This window comes from Oryx dammah, unplaced genomic scaffold (assembly GCF_014754425.2).
Source record: "Oryx dammah isolate SB20612 unplaced genomic scaffold, SCBI_Odam_1.1 HiC_scaffold_22, whole genome shotgun sequence".
Taxonomy (NCBI): domain Eukaryota; kingdom Metazoa; phylum Chordata; class Mammalia; order Artiodactyla; family Bovidae; genus Oryx; species Oryx dammah.
Genome location: NW_024070206.1, coordinates 26712797 through 26732948, shown reverse-complemented (window position 1 = coordinate 26732948; position 20152 = coordinate 26712797). Strand labels below are relative to the sequence as shown.

The following is a 20152-nucleotide window of genomic DNA, read 5'->3' as shown; positions in this document are numbered from 1 at the left end:
ACTGAGCTGCTGGAATCAGTAGTAAACATGGGAAGTTTTCAGCCTTTGTTTCTTCAAATATTTTTACCGCACCAAACTCCTTCTCCTTTCCTTTTGGGACTCTTTAAGAGCACACATGTTCCCTTCTGCTGTTTTCCCACAGGTCCCTGGGGCTCTGTTCATTTAAAACCTTTTATTTTTTTCCCCTGTGTTGACTAGATAACCTCTACTGATCTATCTTCACGCACAGGCGTACCTTGTTTTATTGTGCTTGATTTTATTGCACTTCACAGATACCACATTTTTTACAGATCTGTGGCAACGCTGTGTTCTGCAAGTCTAGTGGTGTCATTTTTCCAACAGCATTTGCTCACTTTGTGTCTTTATGTCACATTTTGGTAGTTCTTGGAATATTTCAAACTTTATTTGTTATGGGGATCTGTGATTAATAATTCTTGATGTTAGTACCATGACTATTGAAGTCTCCAGTGGTACTTTTTTTTTTTTTATCAATAAGGTATTTTAAAATTAAGGTGTGTGGATTGTTTTTCAGACATAATGTTATGGCACCCTTAATAAACAACAGTATAGTGTAAATATAAGTTTTATGTGCACTAGGAAGCCAAAAAATTTGTGTGGCTCACTTTATTGCAGTATTTGCTCTATTGTGGTAGTCTGGAATCAAACCCACACTATCTCTAGGGTTTGCCTGCATAGTGAATCTTTTCTCTGTCATCTCCATGCTGCTGTTGAGGTTACTGAGGGTGTGTTTTTCTTTTTGGTCATTGTATTTTTCCCTTCTCAATTTTCCATTTAGTTCTTTTTCTTATTGCTTGCATTGTCTAACCATTAATTTTAAGTGCTTGCCTTATTTTGGGGAGCATTTTAATAATAGCTGTTTTAGAAGTCTTTGTCAGATAATTCCAGCCTTTGTGTCGTTTTGCTGTTGGTGTCCTGCCATTTATCTTTCTTCTAATTTTACAGGATGTTGCAAATTAGTGCGGAGAGGTTTAGTGCGGAGAGGTCTAGTGCTCCCTTCATCCAGTTTTCCTCAGTGGTTATATTATGTGTAACCTTGGTGCAGTATCAAAACCAGAAGATTGTAGTTGGTTCAATGTGTGTTTATAATTCTGGGCCGTTTTTTCATGTTGAGATTCCTGTAGCCACTGCTGCAATCAAGATTCAGAACTAATCCATCACGGCAAAGTTTTCCCAGTGTTACTCCCATATAGATGTATCCCCCCAAACTTCACATCCCTAACCCCTGGAAACCGCTAATTTGTTCTCCATCTCCATAATTTTTTCATTTGAAGAATGAAAATCATACAGTAAACAGCCTTTGAGATTTTTTTTTTCTTTTTTTACTCCTCATAATGCCCCTGAGATCCATTCCTGATGTTGGAGGGATCAGTAGTTGACTCCTTTTTAGAGCAGGGTATTATTCCATAGTGGGCTTCCCAGGTGGTTCAGCAACCCACTCCAGTACTCTTGCCTGGGAAACCCCATGGACAGAGGAGCCTAGAGGGCTATAATACATGGGGTTGCAAAGAGTCAGTCATGACTGAGCAACTGAGCATGTTCTTTGTGCCTCTCAAAGGGGTATTATTCTGTAGTATGATGTACTGCAGTCTGTTTAGCCATTTACCTGTTGAAGATAATTTTTGTTGTTTTATTTTTTGGCTGTTAGAGATGAAGCTGCTGTGAGCATTTGTGTGGAGATTTTTGCATGTACAGTGTTTTCATTTCTCTGGGATGAACGTCCATGAGTGCAAATGCTTGGTCATATGATTTGTTGTTCAGTTGCTTAGTCATGTCCATGTTTGTGACCCCATGGACTGTAGTACACCAGCCTCCTCTGTCCTCCACTATTTCCTGGAGTTTGCTCAAATTCTTGTCCATTGAATTGGTGATGCTATCTAACCATCTCATCTTCTGCCGCCCCCTTCTCCTTTTGCCTTCAATCTTTTCCAGCATCAGGTCTTTTCCAGTGAGTTGACTCTTAGTATCAAGTGGCCAAAGTTATGGAGCTTCAGCTTCTGCATCAGTCTTTCCAGTGAATATTCAGGATTGATTTCCTTTAGGATTGACTGATTTGATCTGCAGTCCACCGGACTCAAGGGTCTCAAGCACCACAATTGTTGTTTTGTTGCTGAGTTGTGTCTGACTCTTTGCAACCGTGTGGACTGTGGCTTGCCAGGCCCCTCTGTCCATGGGATTTCCCAGGTAAGAATACTGGAGTGGGTAACCATTTCCTTCTTCAGGGGATCTTCCCGACCCAGGGATCTAACCACAACCACCATTAGAAAGCATCAGTTCTTCAGTGCTCAGCCTTCTTTATGGTCCAACTCTCACATCTATGCACGCACGCCTCCTGGAAAAACCATAGCTTTGACTGTATGGACTTTTGTCAGTCATATGATACTGGTTATAAAGCTGTTTTCCAGAGTGACTCTCCCATTTTATATACCACCCTGCAATGTATGAGAGATTCTGTTTCTCTGCATTCTTGTCAGCATTGAAATTGTAACTGTTTTTCACATTGGTTGTTGTAATGAGTATATAGTGGCTAATGATACTTGGATCTTTTCATGCACCTATTGGTCATCAGTACATCCTCTTTGGTGAAATATCTGTCTATATCTTTTGCACATTTTCTAATCAGATTATTTTTTATTGTTGAATTTTGAGAGTGATTCAGGTATTCTAGTATGTTTGGTTTGCAAAAAAATTTTCCCCAGTATTTGGCTTATCTTTTTATCCTCTTACCTGAATCTTTTGCAGAGCAAAAGTTAATTTTTACAAAGTTCAATTTATCTAAATTGAAAATATTTAAAAATATTTTTGTGTCATGTTTCAGAAACTTTCACTCAGTTTTGTAGTTCTCAAAAAATTTAACAGTTGTTTTTCTAAACACTTTAACGTTTAAACCAGTGATCCAGTATGAGTTAATTTTTCTGTGAGGTAAGAACTTTAGATTGAGATTACATTTTAAAATATTCAATTTTCCAATACCATTTATTCAGTTCAATTCCTTCATTGAATTGCTTTTGTATCTTGTCAAAAAATCACTTGGCTATACCTGTGTGGGTCTATCTCTTGGTTCTCTATTCTGCTTCATTCATGTATACAGTTGGCCCTCTTTATCCATAAGTTCCACATCCACAAATTCAGTTTACCGCAGATTGAAAACATTAGAGAAATCCAGAAATATTCAAAAAGCAAAACTTGTATTTGCCTGTAGTCAGCAGTTATTTACATGGCGTTTACGATGTATTTACAACTATTTACGTAGCATTTACATTGTATTAAGTATTATAAGTTCTCTAGATGGTTTAATCTAGGATGTGTGGATGGTATGTGCAAATGCTGTGCCTTTTTAGTTTGTTTGGTCGCACTGCACAACTTGCCAGATATTAGTTCCCTGACCAGGGATCGAACCCAGCTCTGGCAATGAAAGCACTGAGTCCTAACCATTGGGCTGCCAGGGAATTCCACTGTGCTATTTCATTTAAGGGACTTCAGCATCTGTGGATTTAGGTATTCCCTGGTGTCCTAGAACCAATCTCCTGGAGACACCAACAGAGGCCCATATGTCAGTCCTTCCACGCATAGCGCACTGTCTTGACTGTTGCAGCTATGTGAGTCTTAAACTTGGGCAGAGTTATTCTTCCACATAATTCTTTCTCAACATTTTTTTAGCTTTTCTAGTTCCTTTACTTTTCCATATAAATTTTAGAAAAATTTTGCCTATATCTACCTTATGTACGAAAACTATTGCTGGTAATTGATAGGAATTATGTTAAACCTTAATGTCAGTTTTGGGAGAATTAATGTCTTTATCATTTTGAGTCTTTCAGTCCATGAACACTATATGTCTCTCAATTTATTTAGATCCTTCTAAAATTTCTTTCATCAATATTTTGTAGTTTTCAGCATAAATTCTTTGCATATTTTGTTAGATTTATTCCTCAGTATTCCTCTACCTGAGTAGATATAAATGACATTCTATTTTACATTTTGGTTTCTCCATGTTTATTGCTAATATATAGAAATACAGTTGTTTTTGTGTATTAACCTTATGTCTTAGGACCTTGTGAAACTCACTTATTAGTTCTCGGTGTTTTTGCTTGTTTTTCTTCTGTAGTTTCCTTGTGATTTTCTGCATAAATGATATTGTAAATATAAATGATTAACTTTCTTCCTTCCTGATCTGTATGTCTTTTATTTCCACTACTTCATTGAGCTGGCTGTAGGCTTCACTGCTGTGTTGAATCAGAGTGGTGAGAGAGGACATTCTTGCTTTGTTCTTGATTTTTGAGGGATATCATCTTTTTTTTTTTTTGCCATTAAGTTTGATGTTAGTTTCAGGGTTTTTTTGTAGATATTCTTGATAAGTTGAGAGATCGTTCACCTCTATTCCTGAGAGTTTTTCTCATAAATGGGAGCTGGATTTAATCAAATACTTTTTCTGCGTCTGTTGATATCATGTGATTTTTCTTCTTTAGCTCGTTCATATAGTGAATTATATATGAAGAGTACTTTTAAGATTTGCTCTCTTAGCAACTTTCAGATACTCAGTACAGTATTGTTAACTATAGTGAACGTGCTGTGTGTTACATCCCAAGGACTTATCATCTTGTACTGAAAGTCCAAGCTCTTATTTTACAACTAAACCCTCTTTCCATTCTAGTCCAGTATCACTTCTTTGAGCAGCTAATGATGGTCATTGCGTGTGTGTGTGTGTGTGTGTGTGTGTGTTGGAATGTGAACATGCGCTAGCCGTCGCTGTGACTGAAGAAGGATGCCTCTTTGAGTCATTCTTAGCTCAGGGGTCTTCATATAATGAGGTGACAACCACTCTGCTTTCTTAACTGCTCACACAAGCTGGGGAGTCTTCAAAGGAAAGAATCCTTTCCAATCATAAGTCTGAGAGCTTTGGTAGACATGTGCCTCCACAACCTTTCTTTGACTCACAAAGTTTTGAAAAAGCCCCTTTAGACCAAAACACCTGCATCATGGTGGTCTGGTACATGGGTAGATGCCTCTGATTTTATCCTTGGTGACTTATGATGTAATCTTATGTTCCAGAATTAGAATTTTAAAATGAAAGTTCATCATATTCTTCCAACCAAATAGTGGAAACAGGCTTCTTTATCTATAATGCTTTTGTGTGTATTTCTTTGTATAGCTTTTTTTTTTTTTTGGTTGCTGCAGGTATTAGACATGTATAATTCACAACATTGGATTGGTGTTGACATTTTACTGGTTTGAGGAAAGGGTAGAAATCTTCTTTGTGTTCCTTTAGCCTCCTAGTATATAATATATTCATCTTTAATATCTATATAAAATGAGAAACAATCAGGTAATATAATATTAAAATTTTTTGTTTCAACTTTCAAGAGGATGCAAATATATTGTATTTTCCCGTTTTTACTTTTTCATTTGTTCTTTCTGTTATCCGAAGATTCATCCTTTTATCATTTTTGATTTGAAAATTTTCCTTTATTATTGTACACAACTATACTTCAATTAAAATTTTAAATTATTTTTTAAAAATAAATATATAAAAAAGAATTTCCTTAAACTGTCATTTTAGAATAGATCTGCTGGTCACAAATGTCTTAGTTTTTTGTCATCTGAAACTATCTTTTTTTGTTTTTTGATATGTCTACTTGGACAGTTTTTTTGTTGGTTTGGATTTCTTTGGCTATGTCCTATTAGTTTCTTCAGTTTAGAGGCTTAGGTCTTTTGCCGAATACAGGGAGTTTTTAGCTTTTATTTATTTCTTGCCTTTCAGTCCCATTATCTTTCTCTTCTCCTTCTGGGCCTCTAGTGACATTAAATCTTATGATTACGTAGGTCTCTGAGTCTGTTCATTCCCCCCACCCCCAACCACCTTTGACCAAAGTCTGGCTTTGTGAAAATCTGTATAGGAACTTTAAGAAGATAGCAATGAGCTGTGTATTTTTTTAAAATTATTTTATTTTTTAATTCAACAACAAATGTAACCATTCTGAAAAAATATTCCACATTTTAACTGCATGTGTTGATTAGGGTGACATGAAGCACACAGGCAAGTGACTCATTTTGGTGCCTTTAAAAGGAAACACTGCTTTGCATCCCTTTCCTCTTTATTAAATAGTCAAGATCACACACTGGTGCTTGTTAAAATAACCAATAGATTTGGCTATTTGAAATGTGCCAAGCCAGTGACAACGAGGACTCTGAAAAATGAAGATTCCACAAGCCATTTCTGTGACTCATCAAAAGGCTTTAGACTGGAAAGGAAAAGTGCATTTCATTTTTTATTAGTCAATATAGTTGGCTGGAAATCAGTTTGTTTTTCTCACTTTCATTTACAAAGTCACTGGGCTGGGTTTATTGGAAAATATTTTTATAATAGTGCTAACTGAACATATGACGTGTTTTATTTTTCCCCAAAGAAACGAATCAGACACTTGAAGGAAAAATTGGAAAAATAAACTCTCTTCCCCAAAAATAAAGCCATCTGAAAGTTTCAAACCATCTGAAAGTTTTCACTTATTCATGCCCACACAAAATCTAGCTTGTGTTCACCTATATCTGTAAACTGTTAAAATGATCGGGAGGAAAATCCTCTGTGAAATTATCCATGAATATATTTTTATGACTTCTTATGGATGTATCAGTTTCTTAAAACAGCCCTACATGGTCACATTTCACATGTGATAGTTATTGTTGTTACACTTATTTTACAGGTGAGGACATTGAGGCTGTGAAGGGTTAGGTAACTTGCTTAAGATCACATGATTATCAAGTGTTCTCAATTAGAATATGACTCTGTGCTTATGACGTGATACTGTTTACATAGAAATATTTTTCTTTTTTAGAAGGTTGATGTCTCAGCTTTGTATCTTAATTCTGTCCTCAGATTTTTTTGGAACCTCACTTAATCATTTTTATTCTATAAAAACATATCTCCTGTACCTAAAAGTGTCTCATCAAATTTAAATTTAAATCATGCAAGCTTCTAATTTTTCTCACTTATTTTGGCCATTATTTCATTTGTTCCTTTTCCACTAGCTTTTCTACCCATTATAAGTTGGTTTATGCCCCTTCCATTCTGAGAAGCATTGTATTTAAGGTTAGTAGTAACCTTTAAAAGAAAAGCTTCCCCAGGAGTCTCACTGTAGCTTTTCTGGGCCTAGGTGGTCTTGTACATCTCTTCTGTAACCTCTTGCCTCAGGTGTCTGTGGGGTTTGTAGTCTTCTGGTAGCTTTTATGAGCTCTGCCCCCACTGCTTTGTCTGCCTGTATTCTTAGTTGCACAGAACAGAAAGGTCCTTGTCTCTGTCCTTCAGACATCCCTCGGATAGGTTAAAACAGGCACACACAGCAGTTGACAAATGTGGTCTCACTCTGCTCCCTCCAGTTCGAGGTGGGGGAAGTGGGAACCAACCTGTTACCTGCTCAAGACCAAGACCACCCCCACTCCGGGAGAGAGTCGGGTAACAGTGAGTAAACATGTCACAAATTTTCCTACCATTTGAATGTGGCTTTTACTCCATGGGATATTTGATTTTTTTTGCTCTAAACCTTTGTTTTCCTGAACTCCTACAAATTTGGTTTACAGAGCTGCTGTGTAGGGTTTGTTTTTTTTCCCTGTAGGGGAACAAGAGTTTGGAGTTTCCTAGTCCACCACTTTGCTGATGTCCAATAGTGACTTTCAAAAAGTTGTAGCAAAATACGTAGAATATGTAACTTGCCATTTTAATTATTTCTAAATGTACAGTTCAGTGGCATTACGTTGTTCTGCAGCTATCATCAGTGAAATTTTAATTACAAATTGTTTGGCTCCTTTTGCATTTTTCATTTTAGTTGACCTCCATGTGGCATTTTGCTCTGCTCTTAAGTTCTCTACAGTTCTTTCAGCTTTCATGACACTGTTACATCTTCCTTCCACATCTCTCATTGCTCATTGGTCATGTTTGCTCTGCTTGTCTTTCAGATGTTAATGTTTCTCAGAAATCTGTTATTCACTCTTTTTCCATTTTCCCCTTGGTTTACACTTGCTGGGTAATTGCATCTGTTATCATGAATTTAAACGTATTCTTGTGACTTCCAAATCTGTATCACAGCCCAGTCTCTCTGTTGAACTCAAACTCATATTTTGAACTACCATCTAGTTATCCATAAAATGGTAGGTATCCTACAGGGATATCAAGTTTCAGTATATCTAAAATCTTTATCTTTCCTCTCCAAAATGTATTGTCTGCCTTGGTTAATGAAGTCACTCTCTACTCACCTAAACTGGAAGATATTCATTCTTAATCCTTCCTGTCCCTCTTTTAGTCATTCTTCAGATACTTTCGCTTCTAATGCTCCATTCCTGTTGCCCCCATTTAGTGCAGACTTGGATCTTTTTGTGCTTTATTACCACAGTATGCTTCTGACCACTCCCTTTTCCACCTGTTTCTTCTTTTTTTAATCCATTGTCTTTATCATTGTCAGACTTTAGTAAAATAAAAGCTAGTCATGTCACTCTTCCTCTCCCCAAAATTCCTATGGTTCCAATAACAGAAATACCAAAATTCTTAGCCTGGTATGTTATACCCTTAATACACATTCGTTAACCCATCTTGTTTCCTGCACCACCTCTTCCTCATATCTATGGGCCCAAAACATCCTATTCTCATTCTTTAAATTTTTCTTGCCTTTCTTCTCTTTAGAGTGCCTTACCCCACCTCCATCTTGCTCTTTTCAAATTCTCTTCTTTAAAGATCAACAAACTCAAACAAATGGAGCCTAACTAAACTTATAAGCTTTTGGACAGCAAAGGAAACCATAAACAAAACAAAAGACAACGTATGGTCTTGGAGGAAGTATTTGCAAATGATGTTGCCAGTAGCGGATTAATTTACAAAATATGCAAACAGCTCATACAGCTTAATGTCAAAAAAACAAACAGCTGAATCAGATAAATACAAAACCTAAGAGACATTTCTCCAAAGAAGACATATAGAGGGCCAACAGGTACATGAAAAGATGCTCACCATTGCTAGTTATTAGAGAAATGCAAGTTAAAACTACAATGAGGTATCTCCTTACAATGGTCAGTAGCCATCATTAAAAAGTCTACAAATAACAAATGTTGAAGAGGGTGTGGAGAGAAAAAGGAACCCTCCTTACACTGTTGATGGGAAGTAAATTGGTGTAACCACTATGGAAAACAGTATAGAGGTTCCTTAGAAAGCTAAAAATAAAGAGTTACCATTTGATCCTGCAATCCCACTCCTGGGCACATATCTAGAGAAAACTAATTTGAAAAGATGCATGTACCCCAGTGTTCATAGCAGTGCTATGTACAAAAGTCAAGACATGGAAGCATTAAATGTCCATCAACAGATAAATGGATAAAGATGATGTGTGTGTGTGTGCATATGTGTATGTGTGCTTACAGTGGAATATTAGGATAGTGGGATATTACTCAGCCATAAAAAATGACGAAATAATGCCATTTACAGCAACATGGGTATACCTGGAGATTATCATATTAAGTGAAGTAAGTCAGACATTGAAGGACAAATGTGATATATGTGAAATCTTAGAAAATAATACAAATGAACTTATTTACAAAACAGACTCATAGACATAGAAAACAGGCTTTTGGTTATAAAAGGAGATGGGATTAATTAGGAGTTTGAGATGAACTGATACACTCTACTATTTATAAAATGGATAAACAACAAGGACAGGGAACTGTATTCAGTGTCTTGTGATAACCTATAATGGAAAAGAATCTGAAAAAGGATAGATATATATGTAACTCAGCCACTTTGCTGTACACCTGAAGGTAATACAACATTGTAAATTGACTGTAATTCAGTATAAAGAATGGCTAAAGAGAAATAAAGGTCAGCTCATATTTCATGTCCTTTATGAAGCTCCAGTTAAGCAGTCTTCTCTGTTTATGTACTTTGTAATACTCAGGATCCCATATTGTTTACTTTTTTAACCTACTAACTAGTGAGTTCCCAGAGACAAAGTATTTTACTGTTTTTATTGTCAGTATTATTACTACTACTACTCTTTCTGTTTCCTAAAGGCAGACTTACAAATAATTATAACAAGTTCAGTAGTTCCTGAAGCAGGAAGCGCATAGGAGATGTTTTATTTTTTAACATTTTCTCAGAGTGTTGGGGAAGGCAACACAAACATTTGAGGCAGTCTGCATATAAGAAATATTCATGTTCCATCTGGGGAAAAGAGCAGGTAAAAAGGCCTCGGGGCAGACTGAGCAGTGGGAGGCGACCCTGGCACAGGATGGCTCAAGCCTAGATACATGCATGTAGAGAAGAATGAGGCTGCAGAGGTACAGTTTGAGACTGGTTGGGAAAAGCCACTGTATGTTTCATTAACTAAGTGTTTGGAATACTAAATTTTTTGTTGTATAATTATCCTAGGATGCACTGGCACGTATATAGTAATGTCACATTGCTTAAACATATTTTAGTTTAATATCAGAAGTTGTTAAAATTCCCTGAGGAAATTCTTTTTCCATTTTCATATCACTGCTTAATTTTGAGAAATTTCTTATCTCTTTATCTAACAAAGAGATTAACAGGGACCCAAAGTATTTTCTTTAAGTGGTACACCGACTGTCATCAAATATTTGACAGTAGTGAAGAAAATATTTTTGATTTTCAAAAGTCCTTGTTTTACTGCCTTAGTTTTACTTTTTTTTTTTTTTTTTTTTTTGCGGGGGGGGGTAGTTTCTCAAAAACTTATTTAAAATAGTAATGATTTTGATTTTGAAATTTTACTTAAAGATGAAATTTTTTATACATAGTACTATTTTCTCTCCTAGTGCCTTTATATTCTTGTACTTTATAACAAGTGTATTATTACTAATGGACCTAATCTTCAAATGATATTTTACACGGGAATCTTACTTTTGTAATTCAGAACTATCCAGAGACTGAAGTTTGCAGCGGTGTTAAGTTGAATAATTTCCTCCTGCTTCTTTCTCTTTTACTTAAACTCTGTTGTGAGGTAACACAACTAGTGCTTTCCCCGCTCCTAATACCAGCTCTTTTTAAGACATATGAAATGTCCATTCTTTAGAGTTTCTTGTAAAATGTTATACTTGTCGTTAATTATGGTTGCCTTTGTGTGTTTATGTGAAAGTATTCAACACTTCTCTAATGTGACTAGTTTCTTTCAAAATACACTGCCATAACTGGTGTACTGCTGCTGCCGCTAAGTCGCGTCAGTCGTGTCCGACTCTGTGCGACCCCATAGATGGCAGCCCACCAGGCTCCTCTGTCCCTGGGATTCTCCAGGCAAGAACACTGGAGTGGGTTGTCATTTCATTCTCCAGTGCAGGAAAGTGAAAAGTGAAAGTGAAGTCACTCAGTTGTGTCTGACTCTTCGCAACCCCATGGACTGCAGCCTACCAGGCTCCTCCGTCCATGGGATTTCCCAGGCAAGAGTACTGGAGTGGGGTGCCATTGCCTTCTCCGACTGGTCTACTATCATTGTTCAAATATACATAGCAAAGGATTTAATTTTTGTAATTCTTTGACACTGACTCTCTATAATAATAATAATGGGAGGATAATAATTAATGTTAATTTCTGTTAAGGTTCTGAATTCTGGTACTAGAATATGGACTTTAGGAAGTGGCAAGCCTTATTCTACATTATTTTACAGAACTTCAGAGTACTGAATAAAAATCAGATTTCTTTGTCCTACTCTTGTAGGTAGCTTCTCTACTTCATTAAAATGGAAGCCTGCATCCCTCTCCTCAACCTCAGTGTTTTGACTCCCCTTATAGCCTCTGTTGGTATATACCTTAGATTATGCTAGAAGGATACCTTCTTGCCCATTTTATTTCTCTGATAAAAAAAATATAATTTTGGCTTATGAATGATACTGAAAAACTGTATACCCTCTCCTACAATTATAAAATCAAAGTATATGGTGATAGGGCCAGACACGTAGTCCTAGTGACTGTAAACCAGTTAGTGGAGGCCACTAGTTTTCCATTAACAAATGCAAGCTTGAATTCTATTGTTAAGGCTAGTCAGATGCATTATCTTTTTTTTTCCCCCAAAAAACCCCAACTTTTAACTATATATGGGATTTCTACACTCAGAAAGTTTTTAATACCATGACCTGAGATTTACTCTTGAGGTTTTATGACCACATGACTAAAATACATATTTTCTCTTTATGTCATTTCTGTCAATAGTGAGACTAACTTGTAGAGCTTTCAAATGTCAGCTAGAGAAATAAAGAGTGAAAAGTGGAACTGTTTAAGGGTCAAATACGTCACTCATTTAACTCTCACAGAGCCTGAGTTGTAATGAGTTATTTCCATTTTATAAAAGAGAAAACTGAGGCTCAGTTATACAAACAAAGTTTACCAAAGAGTGACACTTTTTGTCAGCCCTGTCTTGCCCCGGTCTCACTGTTTGAATGGATGATTCTCTCACCTTTTGGTGCAACAAGTCCTATATCTCCTACACTGGCATTTAATGAACTCTGTGTATTTCAGGGTGCTTTAGGTCACAAGAGGGGCTTCCCTGATACCCACCCGCCTGCAGTGCAGGAGACCCCACTTTGATTCCTGGGTCGGGAAGATCTGCTGGAGAAGGGATAGGCTACCCAAACCAGTATTTTTGGGCTTCCCTTGTGGCTCAGCTGGAAAAGAATCCGCCTGCAATGCCGGAGACCTGGGTTCGATCCCTGGATTGGGAAGATCCCCTGGAGAAGAGAAAGGCTACCCACTCCAGTATTCTGACCTAGAGAATTCCATGGGCAGTTCATGGGTCACAAAGAGTTGGACATGACTGAGCGACTTTCACTTCATTTAGGTCACAAGAATTAGAAGATCCAGTGTAAATTGAGTTAAACCATAAGGAAATGTATTATCTTGAGATAGAGTGGGAAGGATAGTTTCCAGAGTAGATTAATTCAGTGGTTCAGAAGCATCATCACAGACTCGGGCTCCTTCCATCTTTCGTGTCTCTTGTCCTCACTGTTTGGCTTTGTCTCCTGCCAGTTCCCCTTGAGGCCCCAAGGTGGCTGCTGTTGTTTAAGTGTCATATAAAGATATGACAGTTTCTCATAAAAAGAGAGACTGTCTCTGACATGTATCTCTTTCAGGAGAGAAGAAACTTTTCCCCAGAAACCTTTCTGTAGGTTTTCCCCTCACATTTGATGTGCCAGATTATTACCATGTTCCTGTACTTCAGCTGAACACTGGCAAGAGTAATAGGCCTCCGTGTTTAGCTTAAATTAGAAGTGACCTCCTTGAGTTGGAGAAGATCTCTCCCTTCATGGAAGCTCATAGTTTCATGGAGAAAGGTGGGTTGCCCGAACAAAATCAAGATTAAATTAGGAAGGTAGAACAGGAAATAGTTGTTGGGACAGGAGAGCCAACAGTATCTGCGATGCTGTGAGTAAAACGCCATGCTCAGTTCTAGGGCTCAGCTTACTCGTCGCATCAGAAATCGAGCTGTGGAGATTAAAGTAAAAAATAACTCTAATGTAAGGAAAACTGTTCGATTTCATAGGTAGTTTGGGGAAGGTCATGCAGAAGAGGGCATGGTGGCGTACTAGAAAAAAATGTAGTACTTTGACTCAGGACACTAGGTTTGAGTCCTAACCAGTGTACTTTCTAGTTTTAATTAGAAGAATATGACTTGTGATTTTCTATTAATTTTTAAATGGTACTTCTTGGACTTAAATATACATGTTTGTTCTCAATTCCTAATTTCATTTTAGAGATAAATCATGTTTTTATCATGGTCATGTTATTTCTGTAACTAATTAGACGAAGAGTTCGTATTTTGATTGTAACACAATTTACTAACTAGCTCTGTGGCGTTGGACAAATCGGTTAATGTTTCTGATTGTTATTTGCCTTGACTATGGAATGTAGTGGTTAATTAAACAAGGGATTTTTTGAGGTTTTTTCCTAACATTTAGTAACTTAAAAAAATTATTTGGAGTAATTGTAGGTAGTTTTGCAGTATACTTATTGGAAAGGGCGTGTTGTGAGTAAAGTTTAATGCACATTTCCCTCACTCTCTAATGTTTTATTCGATATTAGAAAACAACTTAAATTGTCATAAATGTAGATGTTCTGAACCTTTTAAAACTGGAAAGTGTCTTTGGAAGTAGGAGCTCTTAAAATAGTACTTATTATAAGATGTAATAATATGTTGATTTTATTACATTATGCTTACTTGTATTTCCTAGAAATGTTTATCAAAAGTCGACCTAAAATTGTGGGGCTAGTGTTATTTGCATTACTCTATAATCTATGCAATTTTTTTGGAGTGACATGGTCTGCTGAAACTTACTATCTAATAGGGAAAGTGTTATTTCTTGAGTAATATAATACATTTGCTCTGGAGCAAAAAAAATCATTGGTTTAACATACATTTTATGCCCACTTGTTCAAGACATTCTGGAAGATGCTGTGGGAGAAAATGAGATGTTAACTGTGGTTTCTGCTTTAAAGAGTTTAAAATCTAGTCAAAGGGGCATATATACATTTAATTTACCTTGTCCTAGAAAATAGTGAATTAATATATTTATTGATTGGTTTTCAATACAAGTAAAAATTCTCATCTCTTTATTGTAAAAATCATTAACAGAAATATTCAAATGCTTTATGAGACTAAGAAATGTGTCTCAAGGATAGATGAACCTGTTCTGGTGGGGAGACTTTCTTCAGATCTATGCAAACCTCTGAATTCTAAAAAGCCAGCAGTAGGGTTAGTTGGTCTCTTTAGTCATCTTCTCCATGGTCAGTTTCCAACCTAAGCAGTGATATATTTTAAAACCTATAAAAACTTGACTAGACTTTTCAGTTTCCTAGAGAAATATTTTAAGTATTCTAAAATAGCTGGAGTTATTCATACCTTTGACTTAACACAAAGTATATCTCCCCTAGCTTCTATTTCTCTTTCAGACTTTTATGAACATGACTGTTCATGGTCTCCAGATGGTGTGCTTCCCTTTGGTGCTTTTTATTTTGGGGCTTTATTGTAGCAAATTAAATTGCCCCAGTTAAATACAATGAAGATGACTTGGGATTGTCTGTTTCCCCTTTGGCACATGATAAGATATAATCTGAATAGATGCATTCCTACTTCAACACTGATTGGTACATCTTCTCATTGTCCTGCTCTTGCTTAGATAATACTTAAATGTCCCCCTTAAAAGTAAAAGCCCATGTTTGTCCCTTACCTAGTGGTTGTTCTAAAAAGTGTTTCAAAGAAAGAGAACCCAATATATTTATATACGGACCATAAAAATGTCCGTAAATGCAGAATTTATTTTACACTAAACTTCACATTTTAGGAACTAATATTTGATACTACCTTATAAAATATCTGTGGTCCAAAATGTAGGTCATTTGTTTTTTATGAATGTCTGAAATAAATAAATGCAGTAGTTAAAGGGAGGTGACAAGTAAAATTTCATGCCCTTATATGGAGAAAAGGGCATAAGTTGAGGTCACTTGTAGCCAGTTGGTGGTAATTTTGCTGCTCCTCTGCCTGGGAGAGTTAGAGAGTGAAAACTCTGTTATCAGTGGTGTCCCACCTTTTTGGCATGAGGGACTGATTTTGTGGAAGACAACTGCTTACTTCTACTGTGCCGCCGGGTTTCTAGCAGGCCATGGACTGGTACTGGCCTGGGGGTTGGGGACCTCTGCTCTGTATGAAATAAAAATGAGTTTTCTCTTCTTCCAGTACTCATGTAACCTTATAGAAGGTGTTAAATGAATGCAGGATGTGTGAGAGAAAGGCAGATTAAGCAGATTAAATGTTAAAGCATAAGTTTTATTCTTGATACTCATGAAAGAGGAGCTTGTTCATAGTGTGATCCAAAAACTAACTTTGTTTGTTTGTTTATTTGTTTAGGATGGATTGGATGCTTTGGTATATGATTTGGATTTTCCTGCCTTAAGAAAAAACAAAAATATTGACAACTTTTTAAGCAGATGTAAGTAATTTTTTGTGGAGGTTAATGCTAGACTATATAAAATGAAGTATTGACTTAGATAATTCAAGCCCTTTTTTTTCTTTCTATTTACTCTGGCTATTTCATCAATAGTATCTACATCAGATGAGAAGGAAATAGGAAAGAAACTTTGTCAGTTTGAGTGCTTATCAGGAAAATCTAAAATATCTTGCAGAGAAGGGAATAAAAAGTAAATGGTTAAGATAAATATTTTAAACATACGTGCACATTGAATTTCAGTAATGTTTTACTTATTCTCTGTTTTTCTTTTATAAATGAATTAGCTGTTATATTTTAATACCTGCAGGTTAAGAATTGATTACATATGAAAAGCCCTCCTAGCTGTAAGATATGAATTTTCTTCATGAAACCTGGTGTATACTTAAGTTTTACAGATGTTCTTTTATAAAAAGATGTTTATAAGATTTTGATGTTAGATATTTTGTTTAAAATTTGATTAGAAAACTTAATAAAATAGTTTCAAATTTTTCATCTTAAATAATTGATAATAAGAATTTTGGTCATAATATCTTCCCCACTCCATTTTTAAAAATCTGTTCCTAAACTATACGTATTGATACAGTTAGGTTGAGTTTGTTGTAGTATTATCTGCCAATTTTGGTTATGTATGTTTTGTTAGAAAAGTTTTATTTTTCTAAGTAGTCAGATCTTTTTAACTTTAGATTTACTTTCTTTTATCATTTCTACACTTTGAAATCCTGCCTCAGAATTTTACTTATCAATCTTTTGGGTTTCTGTTTCTGTCTTTTGTATAAAAATATTTTTTCATCCTTAATTCTGTTTTGGAATATAATGCCAGATTCTGAATAGTGAACTTTTAAACAAGTTTTATTAATTTCTCACATCTTACTGATATTGCAGGAAAATTTTAGTGCTATTTAATTTGCTTCACCTCCTTACTTAACAGTACAGAAGAAGTGAAAAGATGGAGAAGCTTGACCAGTTCTTTGATGGGAGGCAAAAGGATAATTGCTTGTTAGTACAGAGAGTAGGGGGGTGGTGGGAGAGTATAATTTGGTGAAGTAAGATCACAAGAATTGGAACACATTTTTAAAAATCGATTACTGATTTTACTATGCAACATTGCTGCTTTCATAATATTAAGTTTGCCTTTACATTATATTTTGTAAATAGGAACATCAGGAGCCACAGTAGAAATGTAATAAGTAAAATGAAGATAAAAAGCTAAACTATGTAAACTGATTAACCTGTGTAGTTTAGTCTAGTTTTTAGACTGAAGAAAAATACAGGAATAATATTTAAAGTTTTAGTGATTCATATCTAGCCTTGTTAAAATTTTGACTGAGTAGGATTTATACCAGGATTGCAAAGTTCATTTAAGGTTTAAATACCAATTTGTGTATTAACATATTAAAAAGAAAATCCATAATATCATCTTACTAAATATAGGAAAAGCATTTGAAAAAATTCAGTATTCATTCTTGGTTTGCAGATATCTCTCTGCAAACTTGGAATTGGAGGAAAATTTCTAATGCTGATAGGAGAGGCCACAAAAAACCTATAGTTCAGATTGTATTTAATTGTGTATGACTACATGCTTTCCTCAAAGAACTGGGAAAGACAACTCTGTCTTCTTTCATTACTTCATTCACTGTTGTCCTGGAAGTTTTAGACAGTGAAATAAAGTAAAAGGAAAAATTATAGAGATTAAAAAGGAAGAATTAAAATTTATTCAGACAGCATTTTTTTTTGGTACAGAAAATCCTCAAGATTCTACGGAAAAACCTACAAGAACTTATCATTGAGGTTGTAAGCTAGGAGATTGATAAACAAAAAGCAGTTTATTTATATATTTTAGCAATAAGCAATTTTAAATAGACCTAACAAATATAGCACCACTTACAGTAGAAGCAGAAGCATGAAAAAATTTAAGGATAAATTTGACAAAATGTGTGTAAGACCTTTATACTGAAAATGATTTCATATACTGAGACAAATGAAAGAAGACCTTAAAAAAGATACTCAGTGTTGATGGATTAGATAATTGAGTATTAAAATGTCAGGAATTCCCCAGCCAGAGTCCATGTGGTCTCAGAACCTAAGCATGCTTTTTTGTATAAAGTAACCATTAATTCTAAAATTGATATTGCAGTATTGGGTCTGGAATAGCCAAAACAAATTTTAGAAAGTAAGAACAAAGTTGGGGTATTAACAGTGTTGAATTTTAAGATCAGGACAGTGTAATGAAATGAAAGAGTAAACATATAGATAAACAGAACAGAAATAGATCCATACATATACAGTCAATTGATTTTCAACAGACTTGACAAGGGATTTCAATTCCTAAATCTTACTTTACAATATATGCAAAAATCAACTTCAAATGTATCATAGACCTAAATGTAAGAGCTAAAACTAGTAACCCTTCTAGAATAAAACATAGAAAATATATAGGATTTTAGTTAGGGAAGAATTTCTTAGATGGGGCACAAATGGCACAGACCATTTTTTTTTTTTTTAAGATAGATGCTATCAAAGTTCAAAACTTTTTCTCTTGAGAATTATATTGCTAAGAACATGAACAGGTAAATCACTGACTGGGAGAATATAGTTGCAAAGACAAGTGAGAGAGGAAAAGAATCTTTGCAATAAATGGTGCTCATAAAACTGGGTATCCATATGCGAGAGAGTGAAGTTGGACTTCTGTTTCACACCACGTACAAAATTAATTCAGAATGTAAAACTGTAAAACTCTTAGGAAAAAACATAGGCATAAATTTTTATGACCTTGGGTTAGACCATTGTTTCTTAGATATACACCTAAAGTACAGTGGCAGAAAAGAAAGAAATAAATCGGGCATCATCAAAATTTAAAACTTTTGTGCTTCAAAACTACACTGTCAAGAGAGTGAAAAGACAACTTACAGAATAGGAGAAAATATTAACAAATCACATACAGTTAGGTCCCCTACATATGGACCTTCAAATTGCGAACTTTCAAAGATGTGAACATGTGTTCCATGTGTCCAGTCATGTAGGTTAGTTCACATATCTGGCATTCATTGTCACATACATGCATCCTCTTTAAGTGGTTGTGCTTTTGTGTAGTTTACTGTACAGAACTCTGTAAGTCCAGTACAATATCTTTATTTCAAGCTCAGCTTGTCTGTAAGCAAGTGTAAAAGCAGCAGTAATATAACTGGTACTACTGTACTTTTTAAGGTATAGTACTATAAGATTTAAAAATGTTTTCTTTATTTTTTTATGTATTATTTGTGTGAGAAGTATTATAAACCTCTTAGAGTACAGTACTGTGTAGTGGATTTAGTTGGGTACCTTGGGCTTACTTTGCTAGACTTACAAACAAATCGAACTTATGAACATGCTCTTGGAATGGAACTCATTGGTATGTAAGGGTCTTACTGTACTTGATAAAGGATTGATAATCTAAAGTCTTACAACTCAATAATAGAAAGACAGCCCAATTTAAAAATGGGCAAAGGGTTTGGATAGATGTTTCTCCCCCTTAAAAATACACACATATGAAAAGTTGCTCAATGTGATTAGTCATTAGGAGGTTGCAAATTATGACCACAGTGAAATAACAGTACACACCTATTAGAATAACTAAAATTTAAAAACTGACAGTATCAACTATATGTGAAAATGCAGAACAGCTGAGCTCTGACACATTGCTGGTTGGTTTGTAAAATGGTGAGCCACTTTGAAAAACAGTTTGGCCTTTTTCTTATAAAGTTATACATGCATTTATCACATAACCCAGGGATCCCACTGCTGGGTATTTACGTAAGAGAAATATAATATGTAGGTATACACACAAAGACTTATGAGAATGTTTAAGGAGCCTTTGTCTATAATTGCTGTAAACTGGAAGCAACAGAAATGTACATCAGCTGGTAAATAGATAAATAAGTTGTGGTATACCATGTAATGGAAGATTCAAAAGTGAGAAAGAGTGAATTACTGATAAGTGCAACAACATTGATAAATCTCAGAAGCACTGAGTGGTAAATGAAAAAAACCAGGAAACCTGCCCCCAAAAAGCCAGGTATAAAAGGGTACATACTGTGTGACTCCCATTTACATGACAATGTGACATTTACCTTCAACTCCTGAAGTTGTATTTATGTAATATTTCACAGAGAGTAATA

General features: G+C 35.4%; 1 protein-coding gene across 1 annotated transcript in view; it reads left to right on the top strand.

The window, feature by feature from the left end:
* The window catches only part of ROCK1 (Rho associated coiled-coil containing protein kinase 1), a 125260-nt gene that overhangs the window by 19629 nt on the left and 85479 nt on the right, over positions 1-20152 (top strand). Inside the window, exon 2 of the mRNA XM_040264706.1 lies at positions 15899-15980. Coding sequence (XP_040120640.1) covers positions 15899-15980 — 82 coding nt within the window. The remainder of the gene's footprint in view (positions 1-15898; positions 15981-20152) is intronic.